The sequence below is a fragment of the Mus caroli genome, unplaced genomic scaffold (genome assembly GCF_978045245.1).
Source record: "Mus caroli unplaced genomic scaffold, Mus_caroli_1 scaffold_6, whole genome shotgun sequence".
In the NCBI taxonomy this organism is placed as follows: domain Eukaryota; kingdom Metazoa; phylum Chordata; class Mammalia; order Rodentia; family Muridae; genus Mus; species Mus caroli.
Genome location: NW_028227261.1, coordinates 67,470,445 through 67,490,000, shown reverse-complemented (window position 1 = coordinate 67,490,000; position 19,556 = coordinate 67,470,445). Strand labels below are relative to the sequence as shown.

The 19,556-nt window shown below is 43.3% G+C and overlaps 1 protein-coding gene across 2 annotated transcripts in view; it reads right to left on the bottom strand.

Annotated features, from left to right (window-relative positions):
* The window catches only part of Mllt3 (MLLT3 super elongation complex subunit), a 279,485-nt gene extending 269,153 nt beyond the window's left edge, over positions 1 to 10,332 (bottom strand). Inside the window, exons 1-2 of one of the 2 annotated variants that reach the window (XM_021159575.2) lie at positions 10,061 to 10,332; positions 8,503 to 8,683 (exon numbers count right to left, since the gene is read on the bottom strand). In XM_021159575.2, coding sequence (XP_021015234.1) covers positions 8,503 to 8,683; positions 10,061 to 10,072 — 193 coding nt within the window. In that variant the 5' untranslated portion in view covers positions 10,073 to 10,332. Of the gene's footprint in view, positions 1 to 8,502; positions 8,684 to 9,614; positions 9,799 to 10,060 lie in introns of those variants that run through there. The other variant, XM_029475724.2, reaches the window with a different exon arrangement.
* Positions 10,333 to 19,556: the final 9,224 nt, after the last annotated feature.

Below are 19,556 nucleotides of genomic sequence, written 5' to 3'. Positions count from 1 at the left end.
CAAAAGTTGTCCTCTAACCTATACACACACACCAAAGCACATGCATGCCCACTCTTACACACACACACATATATCACACACAGATTCAGATACAATGTTATTTGATGATGATAATTATGATGATGATGATGGTGGTGGTGGTGGTGGTGATGACGATGATGATAAAGAAAAGGCATCTGCATGATGATGATGATGATGATAAAGAAAAAGCATCTGCATGTGTTGGTGGATACCTTTAATCCCAGCAAAAGCAGAAAAGCAGACAGGTATCTGTGAGTTTGAGGTCAACCTGGTCTAGATAGTGATTTTTGGTCAGCCGGGGTTACACAGTAAGAGCCTATTTTAAGGAAGAAAATTTTTACCTATTAACAAAGATAAACATAGTCTAGAAAAAAAGTAGTTCAATATATACAATGTTGCAAGGGATGACCTAGTCTAGAAAAGATGTAGTTCAATATATACAATGTTGCAAGGGAAAGTATTATCCATACATTCCGTTCTTGAGCTACAGAAAATGTATGTTTTAGAAATGAGAAGCAATTTACAGCTTAGGGAGGTAGAAGCCAAGGTCAGGTGTCAAAAAACCTCTCCTTATTTGTATTATCTACCTTTGTTACAAAAAATATCCAAAACTTGCAGTATCTAGAAAGCGTGTGATAAAGGCATGACCAGGATCTAGTGATGCAGAAGCCCAGCACTGCCCCATGCCTAACTCTGATGCAGTGGAAGGGAAGCCAGACAGATACTCAGATAAGAGTAGGAAAGTGCAGCACAAAAGAGCATGTGACATATGACATGGGCTGTGCCACACCACATGTGCACAGCAGCTTCTGCAATCAACTCACCTAGAACTTGTAGAAAAAGTCATACAAGAAGCATATTGTGACAATTTGAAGCCACGCACACACTAAATGACATATCTCTGACAGCAAGCAAATCCCAACAGCCCAAACTCTCCATTTCTTACTGAGTTGCCTTAATTCCAAAAGTACAGGAATTGGAAGAGAAAACGGAAGAGGGAAAGGGTTTTCTTTTTGTTTTGTTTTGTTGTTGTTGTTATTGTTAAATAGAATGTTCTTCCACACTAAGAAAACTCTCACTATTTATAAATGCATATAGTGGATAGTATAGATGTTATGAGGAGGACTTGGGGGCCTAGCATTTTACTGTTCAAAGTGTCTTAGATGTTCATCAAAATGCATAGACACCTGAAAGAATCAGATAGTCCTCTCCTCCTGGTACCTTTAGAGGGAAACAGAAGTGGACACAAAACCTAGCTGCAAAATTTAAAAGGTATCCCTCAACTGACTCTATCCCAGAAACAGGACAAACATCCTGTTCTCTAGTGTTTTTATAATAAACGTTTTTAAATTGAGGGTAGGGCGATTCCTGCCTGTGAGTGCAGGTGTCTGCAGAGGTACCACCCAACATGGGGATAGAGACAGTCAGGCCTCTGCAAGAGTGTCACATGCTCTTAACTGCTGTGCCACACTGAAAGATTATCAACATTTAAGGAAATTGTTAAAATACATTTTGCATTTTTTAAGAGTAACATGTATGCATCAAACACTTGGCCTGGTAGAGATGATGACATAACTTATGGATTCTACTGCAAAGGAAAAAAGCCAACAAACAACAAAACAAACAGCTTTAACAAAATTAATATCTTCAAATAAAAAAGAAAACTATTTGGCTCTGATGATGTCAACCTTCAAACATAATAACTAAGTTCAACTAATCATCTTTACAACCAATAAGGATTAATAATCATCTTTATAATCAATACCAATTACTACTCTGAGTAAATTGACCTGAGAATCAGAAGTAACAGCAAGCTTCGCTCTCTAATAAAGCTAACCCTGAAGGCCAGCAAGATGAGTCAGTAGATAAAGGCGCTTGCTGCCAAGGCTGCCTGCCGTGTGTGCGTGAGAGAGACCCACAAAGTGAAAGGAACAAACCATCTCTTGTAGGTACTCTGCAAACACATCATATGTCGACACATACACATACACACATATACAAATAAATAAATGCCTTAACTCCTGCATGTGAGAGGCAGAGGCAAGAGGTCTGTGAGTTTAAGGGCAGCCTGGTCTATATAAAAAGTTCTAAGACAACCTGGTCTACATACATAGTGAGACCCTGTCAGGACATGGCTGCTAGCCACTATGCAACAACAACTCTCCTAATGACTTTGTCACAAAGTAAAAATCTTAAATATATATTTTATGTGTGTGACTATTTTGACTACATGTATGACTGTGCACCATGTCCATGCCTAATGCACACAGAAACAAGGTGTCTAATACCCTGGAACTGGAGCGGTATGTAGCGGTGAGCTGCCAATGGGTGCTGGGAACTGAACGCAGGTTGCTCCAGTTGAGCAGCAAGTTCTCTTAACCACAGAGCCATCTCTCCAGCCCCACCCCAGGAGAACATCTTAAATCAATCCATAAAAGGTACATGATTTTATATAAAAGTAGCCACAGTACTTTTTTGTTTAAAACAGGATCTACTGTGGTCACTACCACTTAATTAAATCCTAGGTCATGCCTATAACAGTAGTTATTACTGAATACTTCTCCACTGTATAGGCGAACAATCACTCAATGCTTCAGAAGTAAACACTGACCACCATTTATTAGCAATTCTCTTGCACAGGAACACTCATAACTTTGTCGTCAGCCACGATCACTGCACATGTCTAAGAGCCTGATTGAAAGGAAAAAGAGGGCTGGGACTATACAATACATACAAAATTATTATATTATTATCTTGTTATATAGTATACATTAATCAAAATAGAATAATTAAAAGATATTAATGGTTAAAAATGTACATATGAATAGATAGATGTCTACCAAGATATTAACTAGTTATCTATGAAAATTTCACTTAACTTCTGTGTATTTATTAGGTTTTTCTACAAATGCACATATATCTATACTTTAGTAAAAACATGATTTTCATTTACATTTAAAATGATATGAACACTTCATAAAGGCATCATTGTCCTCCTTTTTTAAACAGATTCATGTCCTACTTTTTAAAAAGATTTATTTACACATGCATGCGTAGATCTGTGTGGCTCTATACCATGTCTGTGCAAGTTTGCTTGCAGAGGACATAAAAGGCACCGAATCCACGGAGCTGGAGTTATTTATAGGCAGTTGGAAACCACCCACATGGTGCTGGGAACTGAACCAGGGTCCTCTGGAAAGGACACCAGAACTCTTAACCTTGAACCGTGATTCCAGCTTAATAATTTCCTATCTTCTGCATATGCCTCTTTGGATGACTGAAATCACCAAGAGATGAGAAAGGGGAGTGGAGAGGAAAGAGGGAAATATGGAGAGAAGTTAAGGGGGAAAGAGAAGGGAGGGGGAAAAGGAGAGAGAGAGATGGGGACAGAGAAAAATAGACAGCCATGACATCTTTAAGGTAAAACTATAAAATCAATTGGTGGCTCACCATTCTTAGTAAAGAGGCAGTTCTACAGGGGTCACCTAAAATAATTACTGTGCAAACTTCTGTGTAACACAAATAGTATATCATCAGACAGACTGTAAAATCAGCTGTAAATCACATCCAATGGAGCTTCAGTTTAGAGTGTCCTCCTGTGAAAACACAGTGACATAACTGTTGGTCCCTTGACATCTGAGCAGGAAAATCCTTGAAACTCCTACCATTTCTTTTTCTGCAACATGAGTAGTAGTAGCCCTGGCAACAACAGCGATGGGTACAGAGTACTTACTTTGCACATGATAGGTACTTTATCCATGTCAGACTGTGTAGGCAGAATACCTAGATTTTATGAGCCATTTCCAGGGTGTAGTCTGCAGACTTCACTGTTCCTCAGGTCTATTTCTCAGAATAGTGACACTACAGCTCTTTGTACAAAGGCTCCATGTTTGTCTCATTCTCAGTGGTACACTGTCTGTCTGGGGCTGTGTGACAATACAACTAACTGGGTATAACTGTGGATACAGCAACCACATGTCATACTGATGGCACCAGACATTAAAGACATACACTACTTCTCATTAATTTTTGCTGTTTAAAAATATTTTTCATTAAAACAATATATGCTGACAGGTCACAGGTTGACTGTTTTTACATAGAAAGGCCCTTTGAAGTCTGGTGTTGAGCCTGAAGTTTCATGCGTTTGAGAATAATGACATATTTAACCTTGGATTTATAAGTTGTGCTTCTACAACTATTCTCATAATGCAAAATAAAAACAAAAACAAAATCAAAAACATGGTGACCAAAGATGTCTCCTAACCCGGCTTTGGGAGACAATATGCACTTCCTGACCCTAATTCCCCTTCACCATGAAGAACAGAACCTCTCCATGGTTAAAGATCACTCTTACAATGATATCCTCATCTGTTTAAAAGGAAATGTTGGATTTGTATTCCTTCAACTTCACTCTTACAGACTAAGGCGTGGTCATCGTGATCTTTTAAATATATGGTTTGAGTTTTTGTTTCCAAATAAAATCCCATCACCACTACCACAAAAAGCACCTGCTCAAGGCAACTAGTGGCAAGACTGATGTCCAGTGCACACAATCTATGCACACACATATACACTGTGCGATCTGAAGAGGTGTTTCCTTAATGGGATCACACATCCTTAACAACTTGCCCTACCAGTTATAGATCTTCAAGATGTCCCTCCATTTATATACAGATCTGTCACTTTTTACAGGTTATCCCCACTTAAACACACCCATTCGAAGTCCCTAACGTGGCTTCCTTCCTAATTTTTGCTATTAAAAGAACAGTCACGAGAAATATTTGATGTTTGTATACTAGGGAAGCCAAAGCTACTAGAAAATCCCTAGTTAATCTGCTGAGTTCAATGACATAAACATTTAAAATCTTAATAGACTGTAACCAGATGTCTTCCAACTTCCAGTGCCCAACTGACATTTTCACCAACAGAGAGATTCCTCCAGCAATTCACCTGCCAAGTGGCTCAGGAAGTTGTTTCTGTTGCTTTGCCCTGATAAGGTCTAAGGCAGTTCCCTGGTTAGGGCACCTCTCCCTACAACTGCATGCAGCTGAGATTCATCCATCCTTTTTCTTTTCATTTGTGCATTTATTAAGTGTCTCCAAAGCCAAAATATACAAGATATACACAAAGTCCTCAAACTAAGCAATCTTCTCATATTAGGTACCTTGATAAAGAAAGTTATCCAAATTACTTTGAAAGATACAAATCAGAGCTATGTAACAAAGCTAATCTCACATGCCTAAACCAAAGGAGAGCTGGAAGAGTGCACTGATTATGTTTTATCTGCCCACTCGAAGGACTAGAGGCGACAAATAAAAAGCTATCAATTCATACCAGGGGCCAAATTAGCTTTCATAAAATAATAAGCAAGAGCTTTCACATCATAAATGTCAATAGAACAGATTGCAATAGTAAAGACGGCTATAATTGGAAGGAAAGTTCACCGAAATTTAGATCCGACGGAAAATGAAAACATTAATATTTTAAATGGAATGTTTTGAATATGACTATTCATTCCAGTCATATCAGGCCATCATAAATCTTTGGTAATAACACATAAGATATGCTCTTCTCCTGCAAACAGATAGTCTGAAAATGCATCCGCTCTGACCTGCCTATTCTTCATTAGCTAATGGAGATTCTAGGCCTCACTATTCCATCAAAATCTCCTTTTCTAGGACTGTGTGCCAGGAGTTTTAAATTAAAGGTCTCCCACACGTCTTTGTGACAGAGTAAAACCTCATTAATTCAAATCCAATTAGCTCAATTCTGAAATGGTATATATAATTCTCATTTGGCAACAAGTTGAAAATACTATAATTTTCTTCCTCTACAAGTTCTCATAATATTATTGTGAAGTAAAGGAAATCAACCTGAAAATCAATTTGCTTTTCTAAACCAAGGATTACAACGCTAAGGACTTATGTATCTTCATGGCTGAGCAATTCATATGGAGACCTAGGGTTCCTTGGCTTATTAGTGACTGTGTATAATGCACAAAAGTTAGCTTTTCACTAATAATTCACAGTAGAAGCATCCCTCCAAACATACTGTACTCAAATCTTTCTCAAATTCACTTTTGCAGTTCCTCCCATCTCCAATTAGTTAAACTTTATCCTATCAATTATATCAATCATATAGCAAGATGTAGCACCTTAAAAGGTGCTAGAAGAAGCCTTGGAAATTCCTGGCAATCTGATTTTACAGTTGTTCTTATCATTTTCAGAGATTTGATAAGTCAAAACCCAGATCCCGGGATTAAGCGGCATGCTTGGTGTTGCCTGAGTTTTACAGCTGCTATTCCCAACAAGCAGTGAAACCTCTCGCAATCTGAATCATGTGTAATTACAGTATGACAAGGTCTCTCCTGGGCGATATAAGTTGGCGATTTTCCCAGGACTTGTCACATCATGGGAACCACACAACACAAATAAAAATCCAAAAATAAACATTTTAAAACAATGGCTTATAGTTTGCATAAAGAAGAAACTCCCCAGTTGAGAACTGCAGTTGTAAAGTCCAATCAACAGACATCCCTGCTCAGAGAGATGTGAGACGACACTGCTATTATTAAGGGTTCAACCCACCTTGCAGGTGTGTGCTGTGAACAGAGACCCCTCTCCTTCCCTCAGGCTGGACAGGAAGTCAGTAACTTTAGGATACACAGGGCAGCATCACCACACACAGAACCAGGGAAGCAGAGAAATGGTGGTAAATACAGAAGAGGGGTTGGATGATTATCAAGGTGCTTAAACAAAGTTACCTTAAGAGAAACATTTTCTAACAACTGAGTTGATTTCCCTGACACAATGAATATTCCTTTGTAATGTCTATTTTGCCTGAATGAATGGCAGCCAAGTGGCTGTAACAGAGGAAGGACCAAGGAGCCCAGGAGGTGCTTTCTTTTGTTTAAACTGCTCTGCAGTGGCTCTACAGAGTCATGAGAAGAGAGGACTCCATCATGCACTGTCCCCAGTCACCTGCAGACAGGAATGAAATTCTTACCATGGCTTAGGAGAAATACAAAATAGAGTATCAGTCTATATGTTCATCTAAAGTGCTAACAAATGCTAAGTATTACCTCCCATAGACCATGCAAATCCCTACCCTCTACTAGAAGCTGGATGTATTTATTAACCATTCAACAAAGCCCATCAGAATTTCAACTGTTCAAGTTTTGAAAAGGAACTCTAAACCTAACTACTAAAGGCACAATAAAATAAAATAAAATAAAATCCTACTTCCCACCATACAGGCATTAAAAATAAAAATAAACCCCAACTCTGCCACCTTAAAGGCACACATCCTTCCTCCTTTCTTTATCCAGCCCTGAATGTTCAATAATTTCCCCCATCACTCTAAGCAGAATGGATTTATTATGATGTTACTCTAAGAAACTGCAGGAGTTCTAGATGCCAATAAAGATTACGGATCAAATGGAAGATAACTACTAACCATTGTGTCGACTTAGATAAATAAAGCTGCTCACAAACAAAGCACCTTATTGTATTTGTACTGTTACCTCCAGTAATCCAACTAAAACAACCAGACAGTAGCTTCCCAGAGGCAGGGGGAAATAAAAACCAGTATTTTTCAGAACCTCTTCAAACGTCTTTTTTAAATGATATCCCCCCGCCCCCACACTGTCCCGCTCTGTTTAATTGAAGGTGCTTGGGACCAGAGAAGCTCAGCAAGAGTATGCAAGCCAGACTTTATGGCTGAGGATCCAGGTGTAGAAAGAACTAAAGAAATAGGCAAAACAGCATCTTTGCCTGAAACTTAGCTTTCAACCTTAACGGAAACTCCCTCCCTTTGTGGGTCCCAATGAGAAGACAGTTCAGAAGGTAGTTCAAAATCTACTGGAACAGTAAAATGCCCCCACGGGGGGGGGGGGGGAACTGAGGGGATAAGCCACCCCACTAGTAAAATCCAGGCTGTGAGGTAGAGGCTAACTCCCAAAGGGACACTCTACAGCAACCTGGTATCTCAAACACAGAGGCCAGAATTGCCTAGAGAACAGACTTCTCTAAACGGAACAATAACTACCTCCAATGCATTCTTGGCTAGTAACACAGGTAAAGCTCGATTTCTCCAGGAAGGGGGGGGGGGGAGTGGAAAGGTGCAAACTGTTTATTCCCTCCAGCTTTGCTCTTCAAACCTCCAAACCCAGTAACTAATTACATGGTCCCCAAAGGACCTACTGCAACCCAAGAGGGCTGGAAGGAATAAACACGCGACACCTGACAGTCCTTTCTCTGTGCTGACTTTCCCTGAGCCCAAGTCGAACACTCACGCGCGCGCGCGCCCGCGCGCGGGCAGCAGAGACCTGGCAAGCACGGCGCCGCGCCCCCGGGTCCCAGGCTAGCCCGGCAAGCGCGGCGCGGGGGGCGGGGAACGGCCCGGGGAGCGCCGGGGCCCCGCGATTGTTTCCTCCGGAGCAAAGACATTTTTTATCAAGTCTCTTTTGTATTCGAGCCCTACCTCTTTTTGGCCTAGGGAAGCTTTCGTGCAAGTGGAAGACGACTTTCTCCACAAAGTGCTGAATGTTACTGTGCTCCGGGCCGCGCACGAACACCATCCAGTCGTGGGTGAAGCCCTCCACTGTGGGTTTCTTCCTCACCTGGGCGCGGTGCCCCAGCTCCAGCTTCACCTGCACGGCACACTGCGAGCAGGGGGAGGAGAGACAGCCGTGAACAACAGGAAGGCGACCGTTCGCTGCTCAACATTGCGCCTGACATTTTTTTCCCTCCTCCTTGAAACGCACATAAAAGGAAACGGCAGTGCCCTCTCCATCCACGTTTCACGCGCGTGGGCGCGCACACCCCACACCCCCAGATACACCGGGCCGGGCCGCAGGGGCCCCCGGCGCCGCTGCACAGCGGCCGGGATTGTAACGGAATGTTACCCCTAGTCGCGAAGAGGGTCGGGGAAAGGGGAGAACACGACCACCACAGCAAGCACGACAACAAACGCGTCGGTAACAAATTAGGAGACAATCAAGAGGGGATGCTGGGGCGCTTTCCCGGCGTGGGAGGGGAGGTGGCTGAGATAGGGGACCGGGGTTTCTAGCGAGCCCCCTCCCCGAAAGTACCGCGGCGACAGGCACACGCCGAGGAAGTCTTTGTGTACGTGTATGTGTGCGTGCGTGTGGAGCGCGGTGCCAGGCGGAATGGAAACTACAGGCAGCCTCTGCTAATGGGCACAAACTCCCGTGTTCTTTCTTACCACGGGGTTCGTGCACAAGAATGAAACGTCGTCACACATACACTCACTCACGCCCGCACGAAAACACGCCAAGGCATCCACAACTCAAAGCACCCCGCACCCCTCGGCAAAGAGCCCCCCACGACCGGCAAGGCCAGCCCAACAGAGCCAACGCTGCACACTTTCAAGAGCCAAAGTGGTCGCAAACTCCCTCCAGCCTCCCCCCCCCGCCCCCCCAGCGAAAGCCACGAAACGCAGAAAGGCAGGGCTACTGGCGGACCGCCGCCGAGCCCCGGTCGCGCACACCGGCCGCTGGGGCAAAGTTGCGAGCAGCCCCGCCGCTGTCAGCCCGCACACTCGGGCTCACGCGCGCGCCGCGGAGAACGCACCATCGTGGCGGCCGCGGCGCTCGGCGGAGGTGCGGCCGCAGAGGCTGCTCGCCGCGTCCCCGGACCGTGCCCGCAGCTCCCGGCGGCGGCGGCGGCTGAAATATGGCTGAGTTATTATTCGCCTCCTTCCACCGGGTGTGAGTGTGTGTGTGCGCGTGTGTGAGCCAGAGGGAGTGTGAGTGCGCTTCTTGCGATTGCAAAGAGGCGAGGCGGGCGGGAGGCGCGGGGGGGGGGGGGGGGGTGGCGGTGGCGGTGGCGGCGAGTGTGCGAGTGTGTGCGCGCGCGCCGGGGGGGTGGGGAGGAGGGAGAGGCGGCAGCTCCCCGCGAGCAAAACCAACCTTTCTCTAATTGGAACCGCGGAGCGCTGGCGCTGTCTGGGCTGCGGCGGCGCGGGGCGGAGGAGGAGAGGGAGGGGGGCTTTTATTATTATTTTTGCATGTACTTACCGAGCTAGCCATGCCTGGGGGCCCGGAGGTTTGCCGGGGTGTTGTGTGGTACCCCCCCTCCCCCGCCCCCTTCAGCTGTAATTCATGAAGAGGCTGCTATGAATGAGAGCGCGCCCGGGAGCTGAGGGTAGATGGCGGACATGCTCTGCCTTGGCCCCCACCCCACCCCGTGCTCGCTCTCTCGCTCGCTTATTAAACTCAGCCCCAAAAGCAAAAGCAGCAGCAGCAGCAGCAGCAGCAGCTCCGGGGCCAGAGGATGAGTCCGGAGCATGCGCCGTGGCGCCTGACACCCGGGCTTCGAGCCTCTAGGGGCGGAGGGAGGGCGTGCGGGCGGGGCGGAGCGCGCGGGGAGGCCGAGCGACCGAGCCAGGGGGAGCTCGAAAGAGCCAATCAGCGGCCGCCTCCCCGAAACCCCGGCGGCCCGCAGCGCCACACTGGAACGCCTCGCTTAAAGTAACAGGTTCCTGATGGGGGAGGGGGGAGGAAATGGAGGGAGGGGGCCTGGCACTGGGAGAGCGGCCAGCTGGGGAGCCATCCCGGCCCCTGTGCAAACTCCGTTCTCCCTACAATAAAAAACGGATTAAAACTGCTGGAATGTGGCCACTGCCTGGAGCCCCCCAGCCGCAGGAGAAGGGGTTGTTAAATCAAGTCTTTGGCGGTAGTGAGCACGTTTGGGAATGGGGAGCGGGCTTGTTTTTACTTTCCACCATGGATTTTTGTGGGTTTGTGCTGAAATCGCAAGAACGCACACCCAAACAAACTTATTTAAACAGAGAGCAAGGGAAATCCACGCGACCAAAGAAAAAAGAAGGGGGGGGGGGGAAGCCTCCTGATAGCAATCTCTGGGACTGAACAGCCCCCAGCAATCTTAAATCCCTTTCCCTATCTACTCCTTGCCACCAGCCTACCCCGCCCTCCCACCGCCGCCACTGAAAACTTAAAAAAAAGAAAAAGAAAAGAAAAAGAAATGAACGCGAAACAAGAATGCCATTCCCTTCCTAGGAAACGCCTCCCGCCTCGGTGTTCCCGGGCTGAGAACCGTGCCCAGGTGGAGGCGGGACACCTGGGAGTGCCCGGCGCAGAGCCTCAGGGAACCCGCTTCCCAGTTGTTTGCTTCATGAGGCTTCCCCCTCGCTGACAACCTGCTGGGTTGCATCAGGGTCTGCCCTCTCTCTAAGGGCACGCCAGGCTACTGGGAACCTTAAAATAGATAAAGTTAATACTGACTATAATGTGCATAAATTGGATTATAATCTTTAGGCATATTGGTGACAGCCAACATAATCCATCTCTGGGTATTAATCCATTTAGGCTCCCGGGTGACAACCCCTCGCAGAAGTGTTCTAGAGTCGCTCTTCTACAAATGCTCCAGCTCCGATTGTAGTTTGTCTCAGTGGCCACGGGTAGAATATCAAGCCATACGTGAAGAAAAAAATGAAGAAGAAGAAGAAGAAGAAGAAAAAAAAAAAGAGTTACTAGCTTCCTCTAGAAACACAGACAACCTTTAAAAAGGAAACGGATAAGATCTAGACGATATACGAAAATGAAAGATGGGTGTGACTTTGTTTCGTTAAAGTTCTTGTACCTCTCTGGCTCTTAACTCCTTTTTTGAACTGGTTTGGGGTGGTGGCTGTTTTCCAGACTATCTTTTGTTCACCATCTTTTTTTCTCCAGATTGCCAACTTCTTTTCTCCCTGTGTTTTTTGTCTCTCTTCCTCTTTCTGATTCAACTTTATTGCTTTCTTCTTTTCCTCTCGCCGGGAGACCATGAAAGCACAACTCGGCCCTTGCATTGAAGACTTGAGAATAACGGGAAGGAGGTTGCCTGGAGTGTCCCAGGTTCTCCATGACCACGTTCAGTTTTTCCCGCTGCTCACAAAGTAGATGATGGGGATTAGACAGGACCAGGTCCAGCCAAGTTCAAAGCAGAACGTATCCAACTCGAGTAGTATGATTCTCCTAAAACGGATACACCCATCCTCCAGGATTCAGCACAGAAGTGGGGAGACTTGAACAGAAGTCCAAGGACATATTTCTCAACCAAGTCTGTAAGAGTATGTCATCTTGTATGCATGTGTGTTTGTGTAAGCGCTAAGTTAAACAGAACTGCTGTGTGTGGGATATAAGCAAGGACTGACTATCTACTGTGCATTCTTACACTGTTTATCAAATAATGAAATTGCAGAGAACTATGTTGGAATGAAGAAGTTGAAAACTGAAGATTATGTGGATGTTTTTAGTAACTGAAAGGTGGCCATTCAGAGTTTGCATTGATTCCAGAGTTGGTCTCTTGGTTTTCTCTCCAGGAACTGGAACTTGTATATTAAGAGGGATTCCCTGCCCCACCCCCTCGACCATGTGCTTGCTTGTGAGTGTGTGTGTGTGTGTGCATGCATGCGTGTAATATTTGCTGGATTCTCATTTATTCCAGCAATCACAAATAAATCATAGAATCTGACCGAGTTTTCCCCCAACATCCTTCCTTTCTCAAATTCGTTAAACCCTCCTACCCAATATAAAGTAATTTCCCCGTCTGCAGATGCGGAGACTTAAAATACGCCAGTAGATGGCGCACAGAGCCCTTCCACCAGCGTCCTTACGTGACCCTCCTTACAACAAAAAGACTTCTCTACCAGGAAAAAGAAAAAGAAAGCACAACCCGGAATACTCCAGGTTCAACTTTGAACAAAGGAATTTACACCAGCCTTTCCATTTGTAGCTGTTATAATAAGTTCGCTGTTAACAACAAAACTATGAGAGCAAATGCATTTCCTGTCCGTTTATTCTGAAATAATAACAATGTTAGTGTAGAAAATGCACTCAAAACAAACGGAGTGGTGGATCACACTTGGGAGGCTGAAGCAGGAGCCTCTAGGTTTCAAAGGTAATCACAGCTACATAGGAAGCCTGGACAGCATGGGGGCATTGTCTCAACAACGAAAGTGTACTGGAGGAAAATGTTAAGACAGGCATCAATGCTAGGTAGCAAAAAACAGGAATAATTAAAGTCATCAATGATAAAAGCATTTCCTTATTCAAATAGAAATTATCCCACTGAAATTCATACTGTGATGTATAGTACAGTATGAAATTGGGTTACTCTAATGAACACAAAAGTGATTAACATCAAGTTAAATAAGAACAGTGATGGAGATTGGAAAAGGACCTGTGTGTCTGAGCCTAACTCCTCATAGGACCATAGGGTCACCACTGGTTTGGCTCCAACCTTCTCATCTCAGCAGTTTGCTAGTTTTTTGGAGCTTCAGAGCAGTTCAAGTGTTTCTGTCAGAAAAAAAGGAAAAGATAGCTTTTTCAGATGGAATTAGGGTGTTATAAAACACCCTAAAGTAAATTTTACCCATTCACTATGTCAGGTTGTTGGTACACACACACTCAAGGAATCGAATCATCAAAAATTAGCCACTGTCCATCCTTGGCTATATGGGTTTGTCAGGGAAGGGGAAGGCCCATGAAAAAACTACTAGCTACTAGAACAGACAGTAGACATTTTGGCAGCTGCACATTCAGTATAACTAAGGCTTCCCCCTCCATAGCCTGCTGGGTGTTTGTTTGTTTGTTTGTTTGTTTGATGAAATACATCCATACATCTGTTTACCAAAACTGGACCATACGTCAAGCACAAGACTGTAAGACTGATAAGAGTCACAGTGTAATTCAGCCTGTAGAAGGCTTACCCCATACCAGAAGCCGCAGGTTTGCCTCTCTGTACTCGAGTTAACTAGTCATGATGGACACACTAATAATTCCTATACTTAGTGGGAGGTAGAAGCAGGAGAATTTAGAAATCCAAGGCTACACAGAGAATTTGAAGTTAGCCTAGTGTGAATGAGACCTTATCTTTAAAATAATTAATTAATAAAATAAGAATGAATGTTGGTTCCTGCTGTCATACAAACCACAGCTCTGTGACACAGAGGAGAAACTTCACCAAAATCATTTCTTCTTTCTTTGAATTTCATTATACCTAAGGTTGGGATACTTGTATGTGTCAGACATAAGCAAGGAGCGTAGTAAGCTGACACAAACAGCCAAAGGACAAGAAAAAGCAATGGCAGGAGATTAGAAGCTGTGACTGCCACCCTCAGTTCCACCTTTTAATAACTGAAAAGGGAGGATACAGCAGCAAATTCCTTATTTCTGTGGCCTTGAACTTTAGTATTTCTATGCTCACTTCCTTCAAGTTCTTTTAGGGAAAAACAAATCCCACAATAAAAGAAAGCTAAATCTTTTCAAGAACAGAAGCTGAAAAGCAATGTTTCTTTTGGAAGCATTTCTTTGGAACCTTACATGCTTAATATTATATCTAACTTATGGTTCTAGGACAGTGTGTTTGGGACTAACTGGATATACTTTGATATCCACTCAACCACCTACTGTAAAGGCTAGTTCCAGATATAATCAGTGCACCAGGCTGGTTTAACCCAGAGCCTCTTCGTGTGTAAATTATTCCCTAAGAGTCATTTAAGCAACACATTTATACATTCAGAACATGAGTGTCTCTGAAGTAATAATTTATTAATTTGGTAGGCTGTATCCCTAATTTAATAAATAGCACCTCAAGGCCTGAGAATTAATCGAGGATGTTATGTCGGATGAGCAATAAGAAACCCTGTAAATATTGAGCTCCATTGATAGAGTGTGAATGAACATGTCTCCCTAGCCCCACCGGAACCTTGGTGAAATAGCTGCAGGTAAGTAAGGTACACATCACAGTGAAACAACTTGCAGGGGGAAATTATCTCAAAGCTAGGATGTTTTATAATATCTTGATTCTTTCTTCTTCTCTTCACAGACAGTTTTCACAGGCAGTTTTCCATCACTCTGGGTGTGTGTGTGTGTGTGTGTGTGTGTGTGGTATTGATATTTTGGGGACAGTCTCAGGAATCACAAACTCAACTTCAGCTCTTGATCGTCTGCCTGCTAACTCCCAAATTCAGGGATGAAAGGTGTAAGCCACTTTATTATTCATTCCATATATGTGTGTATTCATGTATCTATATGGATATCCATGCAGGTGTAGAGGCCACAGGTCAGTATGATATGTCTTTCTCTGTCTTGTTTTGTCAGAAATGGCCTGTCCATAATCCTAGAGCGTATCAATTCTGCTAGCTTGGCCAGCCAATAATCTCCAGGGATGCAGTTGTCTCTACCCCGCCCCCACCAGTGAGGAATAGATTTTACAGAGAAGCACACCATATCTAGTCTTTATGTAGGCACTTATGATCTAAATGGAGAACCTCAAGCTAACGTAGCAAATATTTTACTAACTATGCCATCTCCCCCAGCCTCCTGACATTTGCTTTTATTTTATTGTTGTGTGTATGGGTGTGTGACTGCATGCATGTCTGTGTACCACCTGTATGTCTGGTGTCTGTGGTAGCCATAAGAAGATCTCCTGAAACTCGAGTTACAGTTAATTGTGAGCTGACATGGCTTCTGGGGACCTCACTTAGGTGAGGTCCTGCTGTGCCATCTCTCCAGCCCTTTCTATCCTTCTTTAGGATTCGTCTGTGTGATTTTTTTAGTGGGAATTTTGCTTATCTTCACATACAAGCTCACCTCTACTATTCATAGATAGTGTACTGAGAGTCAAAGTAGTCATTTTATTTGAAATATAAACTAGAGTTTGCCTTATTGGAAAAAAATTAAAAAATAATCAGGCCTAAAATTTAATGCAGATGCTGAATAACAAATTAAAGAACAGAAAGGGGAAAAGGAAAGAAGGAAAGAAGGAAAAAAGGAAGGAAGGATGGAGGGAAGGAAGGAGGGAGGAAGGAGGGAAGGATGGAGGGAAGGAAGGAGGGAGGAAGGGAAAGAGGGAAGGAAGAAGAGAAGGAGGGAGGAAAAAAGCAAGGGAGGAAAGAAGAGAAAGGAAATGGGGAAGACACTCTATAAACTAAATGGTGTGACACTGGCTTGAAAATAACGTAAAACCTCTAAGAGAGAGATTACTCCTTCTAGTAGGATCATGTATTTTGGTTGGGTTAAGCGATTTGCCATCAGCCCTGAAAAACCCATGGCTACACTACCCACTTGGTAGATAATCCACAATGGAAAAGTTAATGTGAATGTTTTTTTTTTATTTTACTATATGAAATATGTATGATTACATTTATTTGTTAGTCTCCATTTTTAGTTTTTGTCACAGAAAGAATATTTATTAATCTCGCCTTTCTCTTCCGGAACTTTTCCTATATTTTGTAATTTACTTTTGGGAATGATCTATCATATAGTTCTTGTTGACCCAGAACTCTCTCCATAGATCAGACTGGCCTCAAACTCAATGAGAGATCCACATGCCTCTGCCTCCCTAGTAGTGGGATTAAAGATGTGTGTCATCATGCTTGACCCTAAATTTTCTAAAAGTTTGGTATATACCTCTGTCGACACAGTGTTTATGGATTCCATCTCTAGCAGTGCACAGAGCCAGGCATGGTGTTACACACCTGTGATCCTAGCACTACAAAGGTAAGAAAGAAGAACCCAGCTCAAGGTCACCTTCAGCTAAATACCAAGTTTAAGACAAGCCCCGGCTACATGAAAGATGCTCTCTTAAAAAAGAAAAAAGGGGGAGGGGATTTTTAGTTATCATATAAAATAATGGATTTCATAATGGAAATTTTTTTAACATATTCATCATAGTTTTAATTCACCTCACCCACAGTCCCTGCTGCCTTTCTTCCCACCTACTTGCTGGTCTCTCCCTCTTCCTTAACAGTCCCAATTTGTTGTGTTGTGTTTTGTTTTGTGGTGGGATGGGGTTCGAGACAGCAGTCCTTTGCATACTCCTGGCTGTCCTGGAACGTGCTCTGTAGATCAGGATATCCCTTGAACTCACAAAGATCTGCCTGCCTCCGAAGTGCTGGGATTAAAGGTGTGTGTCACCACTTCCCAGCCAGTCCCAGTTTTTACTTTCTTATCACATATGTTAAGAAAAACTTTTGGCAGGGCTGGTAAAACAGCTCCGTGGGTAAGAGTATGTTCTGGTCTTGAAGACCAAGTTCTGTTCCCCAGCACCCATCCCAGGTGGCTCAGACCCACCTGTAACCTCAGATCCAGGAAGCTCTGATGCCTCCGGCCTTTGAGAGCATCCACATTCACATGCATGCACCCACACACAGATGCTCAGTATACATAAACTTTTTAAAATATTCAATCTAAAAAAGAAAAATTTTCAAATAAAAAATTCTAAACTGTATTAAGCAGTGTGCCATTCTACATATAGGCCTCCTTCACAAGGAACTATTGATTTGGAAACAGTAGATACTGTTGGATGGGAAAGAAGGAATATTCATTATCAGTGTGCTGAATCTATGTTAGACAAGCCCTGTGGAATCAGAGAGGAGAAAGTTAATGATGTCCTCTGTATACAGTAGCAATTTGAGGGAAATTTCAAGTTATAACCAGATAAAAATTACTAATGAATAACAAGAGAACTGTATTTGTTTCTAGACTATTGGGCCTCTAATATTTATTGTTTCAATCTTTTGTCCTGTGTTTCATGTCTTTTGACATTTTGAGCAGAGAGTGCTTCCTGATGTAATGCAATGAAAGGCAAACAGTATCACCTGTATGGTACTCCTGCCCAAGAGAGTTCATCTTGAACCTAACCACAAGGACGAATTTAGCCAAATCGAGAGCAAATGAGGGCATTTACCAACACAAGAGTCTTAATCTCTCCTTAAAATAGCAGTGCTGTAAAGGGAAAGGAGCAGTAAAAATGTTTTGTATTAAATTTGACTTAAAAAATCATGGCAGCCACATAAAATGAATGTTTAATACTTGCCTGGATTCCAAAGTGGAATCAAACAAAAATACAAAGCAGCCTAAAGAAGCCGGAGAAAGTCAGCAGCGGCTGGATAGGAGAGAGAGGATGCACTTTTACTAAGGATTCATTTCTGGATGTACTAATGGTGTTATAATTACATGTGTTAGAATCTCCTGTGGCCTAAGAATTATGTATGCAAGTGGGTTTGACAAAGTTGTCTGTCATGATATCTACCACTTACTCTAGCACAGCCAGTTAAAACAAACAGGTAGAAAGGACAAAGAAACAAGGATCTACTTGTAAATCAAGATTTAAAAGAGGGACATATGAAGAATGAAGGTGGTCATTGTATTTCATTTTCTATATTTGTCTTTTATTCCAATCTACATTTCAGGAGATAAAACTAATTTTTTTTTTTTTGAGACAGGGTCTCCTGTGTGGTCCAGGCTGGCTTGGAACTCACTATGTAGTCCAGGCTGGCTTTGAACTGTCAGATGTCTGCTACCTCTGTTTCCAGAGTGCTGAGGTTAAAAGTGTGCACCAGCTTGGTCTGGCTGACTTTGAATTTAGGATTCTCCCACCTCTGGCTCCAAAGAGCTTGCACTATGACACCTGTGTTATGCAGAACTTGGGAAGGAGTCCAGGCCTAGCACATGCTGGGCCAGTGCTTTACCAATAGTTCTACATCCCAAACTTCTTTTTCCTTTCCTTCTCCTTATCCCCCTTTCTTTCTTTCTTTCTTTCTTTCTTTCTTTCTTTCTTTCTTTCTTTCTTTCTTTCTCATATTGAGTCTTTATTTACTTTATGTTTTCTCCTTTTTGCCTATCATTAAATTTCTATTTGAATTGCAATAATGTGATGGCTTTTGATTGACATGTTTGAGGTCAGCATCTTTGGTGATCTCAGCTTTTCTCTGGTAGCAAAGGGCACCAAAAGGGATCAGGACTTATGACATGGGTTTAGCCTGTGCGGCTGAATGAGTGACAATATTTTCCTTGAATGCTCTTTCAAAAGTAGATGCTGTGTATGAAAGGTTCTCCTCCTGAGATTACAGCAATTTAAAGGTCATTCAATTCTACAGACCACTTAATTGTGCCCCATTAAGCATTTCTCAAAATAAGGAGTGGTGTGTGTGTGTGTGTGTGTGTAATAGCATTCAAGGACTGCCAATATCAGCATTGTCTAACAGATTTTCTTCCAGCCTTCCCTCACTGACCTGATGTGTAACACACTGACTTTTCTTTTGTATTGTTCAAGGGCAGCTGGGTGAGTGGCCTTGGCTCATTTAGAAGTCATCTAATGCTTTTGTTCTCAGTTAATATTTTCTTTAAAGGTCACCTACCTCTGACACCTGTCAGCTGGTAGTTCTCATAATCAGGAATAGGTTCACATGATAAAGCACTGTGAATGCACTATCCAACGACTGGCGAGCATAGCAGACTGACCACAGGGCATTAACAGACAGCTCTGTGAGCTCTCATTTTAGCCCCAGATTCCTTGTGTGCACTTTTTGCTAACCAGGGACCAGAGGGAGAAATGTGGAGAGAGAAAGAAGAAATGTGTCAGAAAGCACAAGGGCGGGCTGGAGAGATGGCTCAGGGGTTAAGAGCATTGACTGCTCTTCTGAAAGTCCTGAGTTCAAATCCCAATAACCACATGATGGCTCACAACCATCTGTACAGCTACAGTGTAATCACATACATAAAA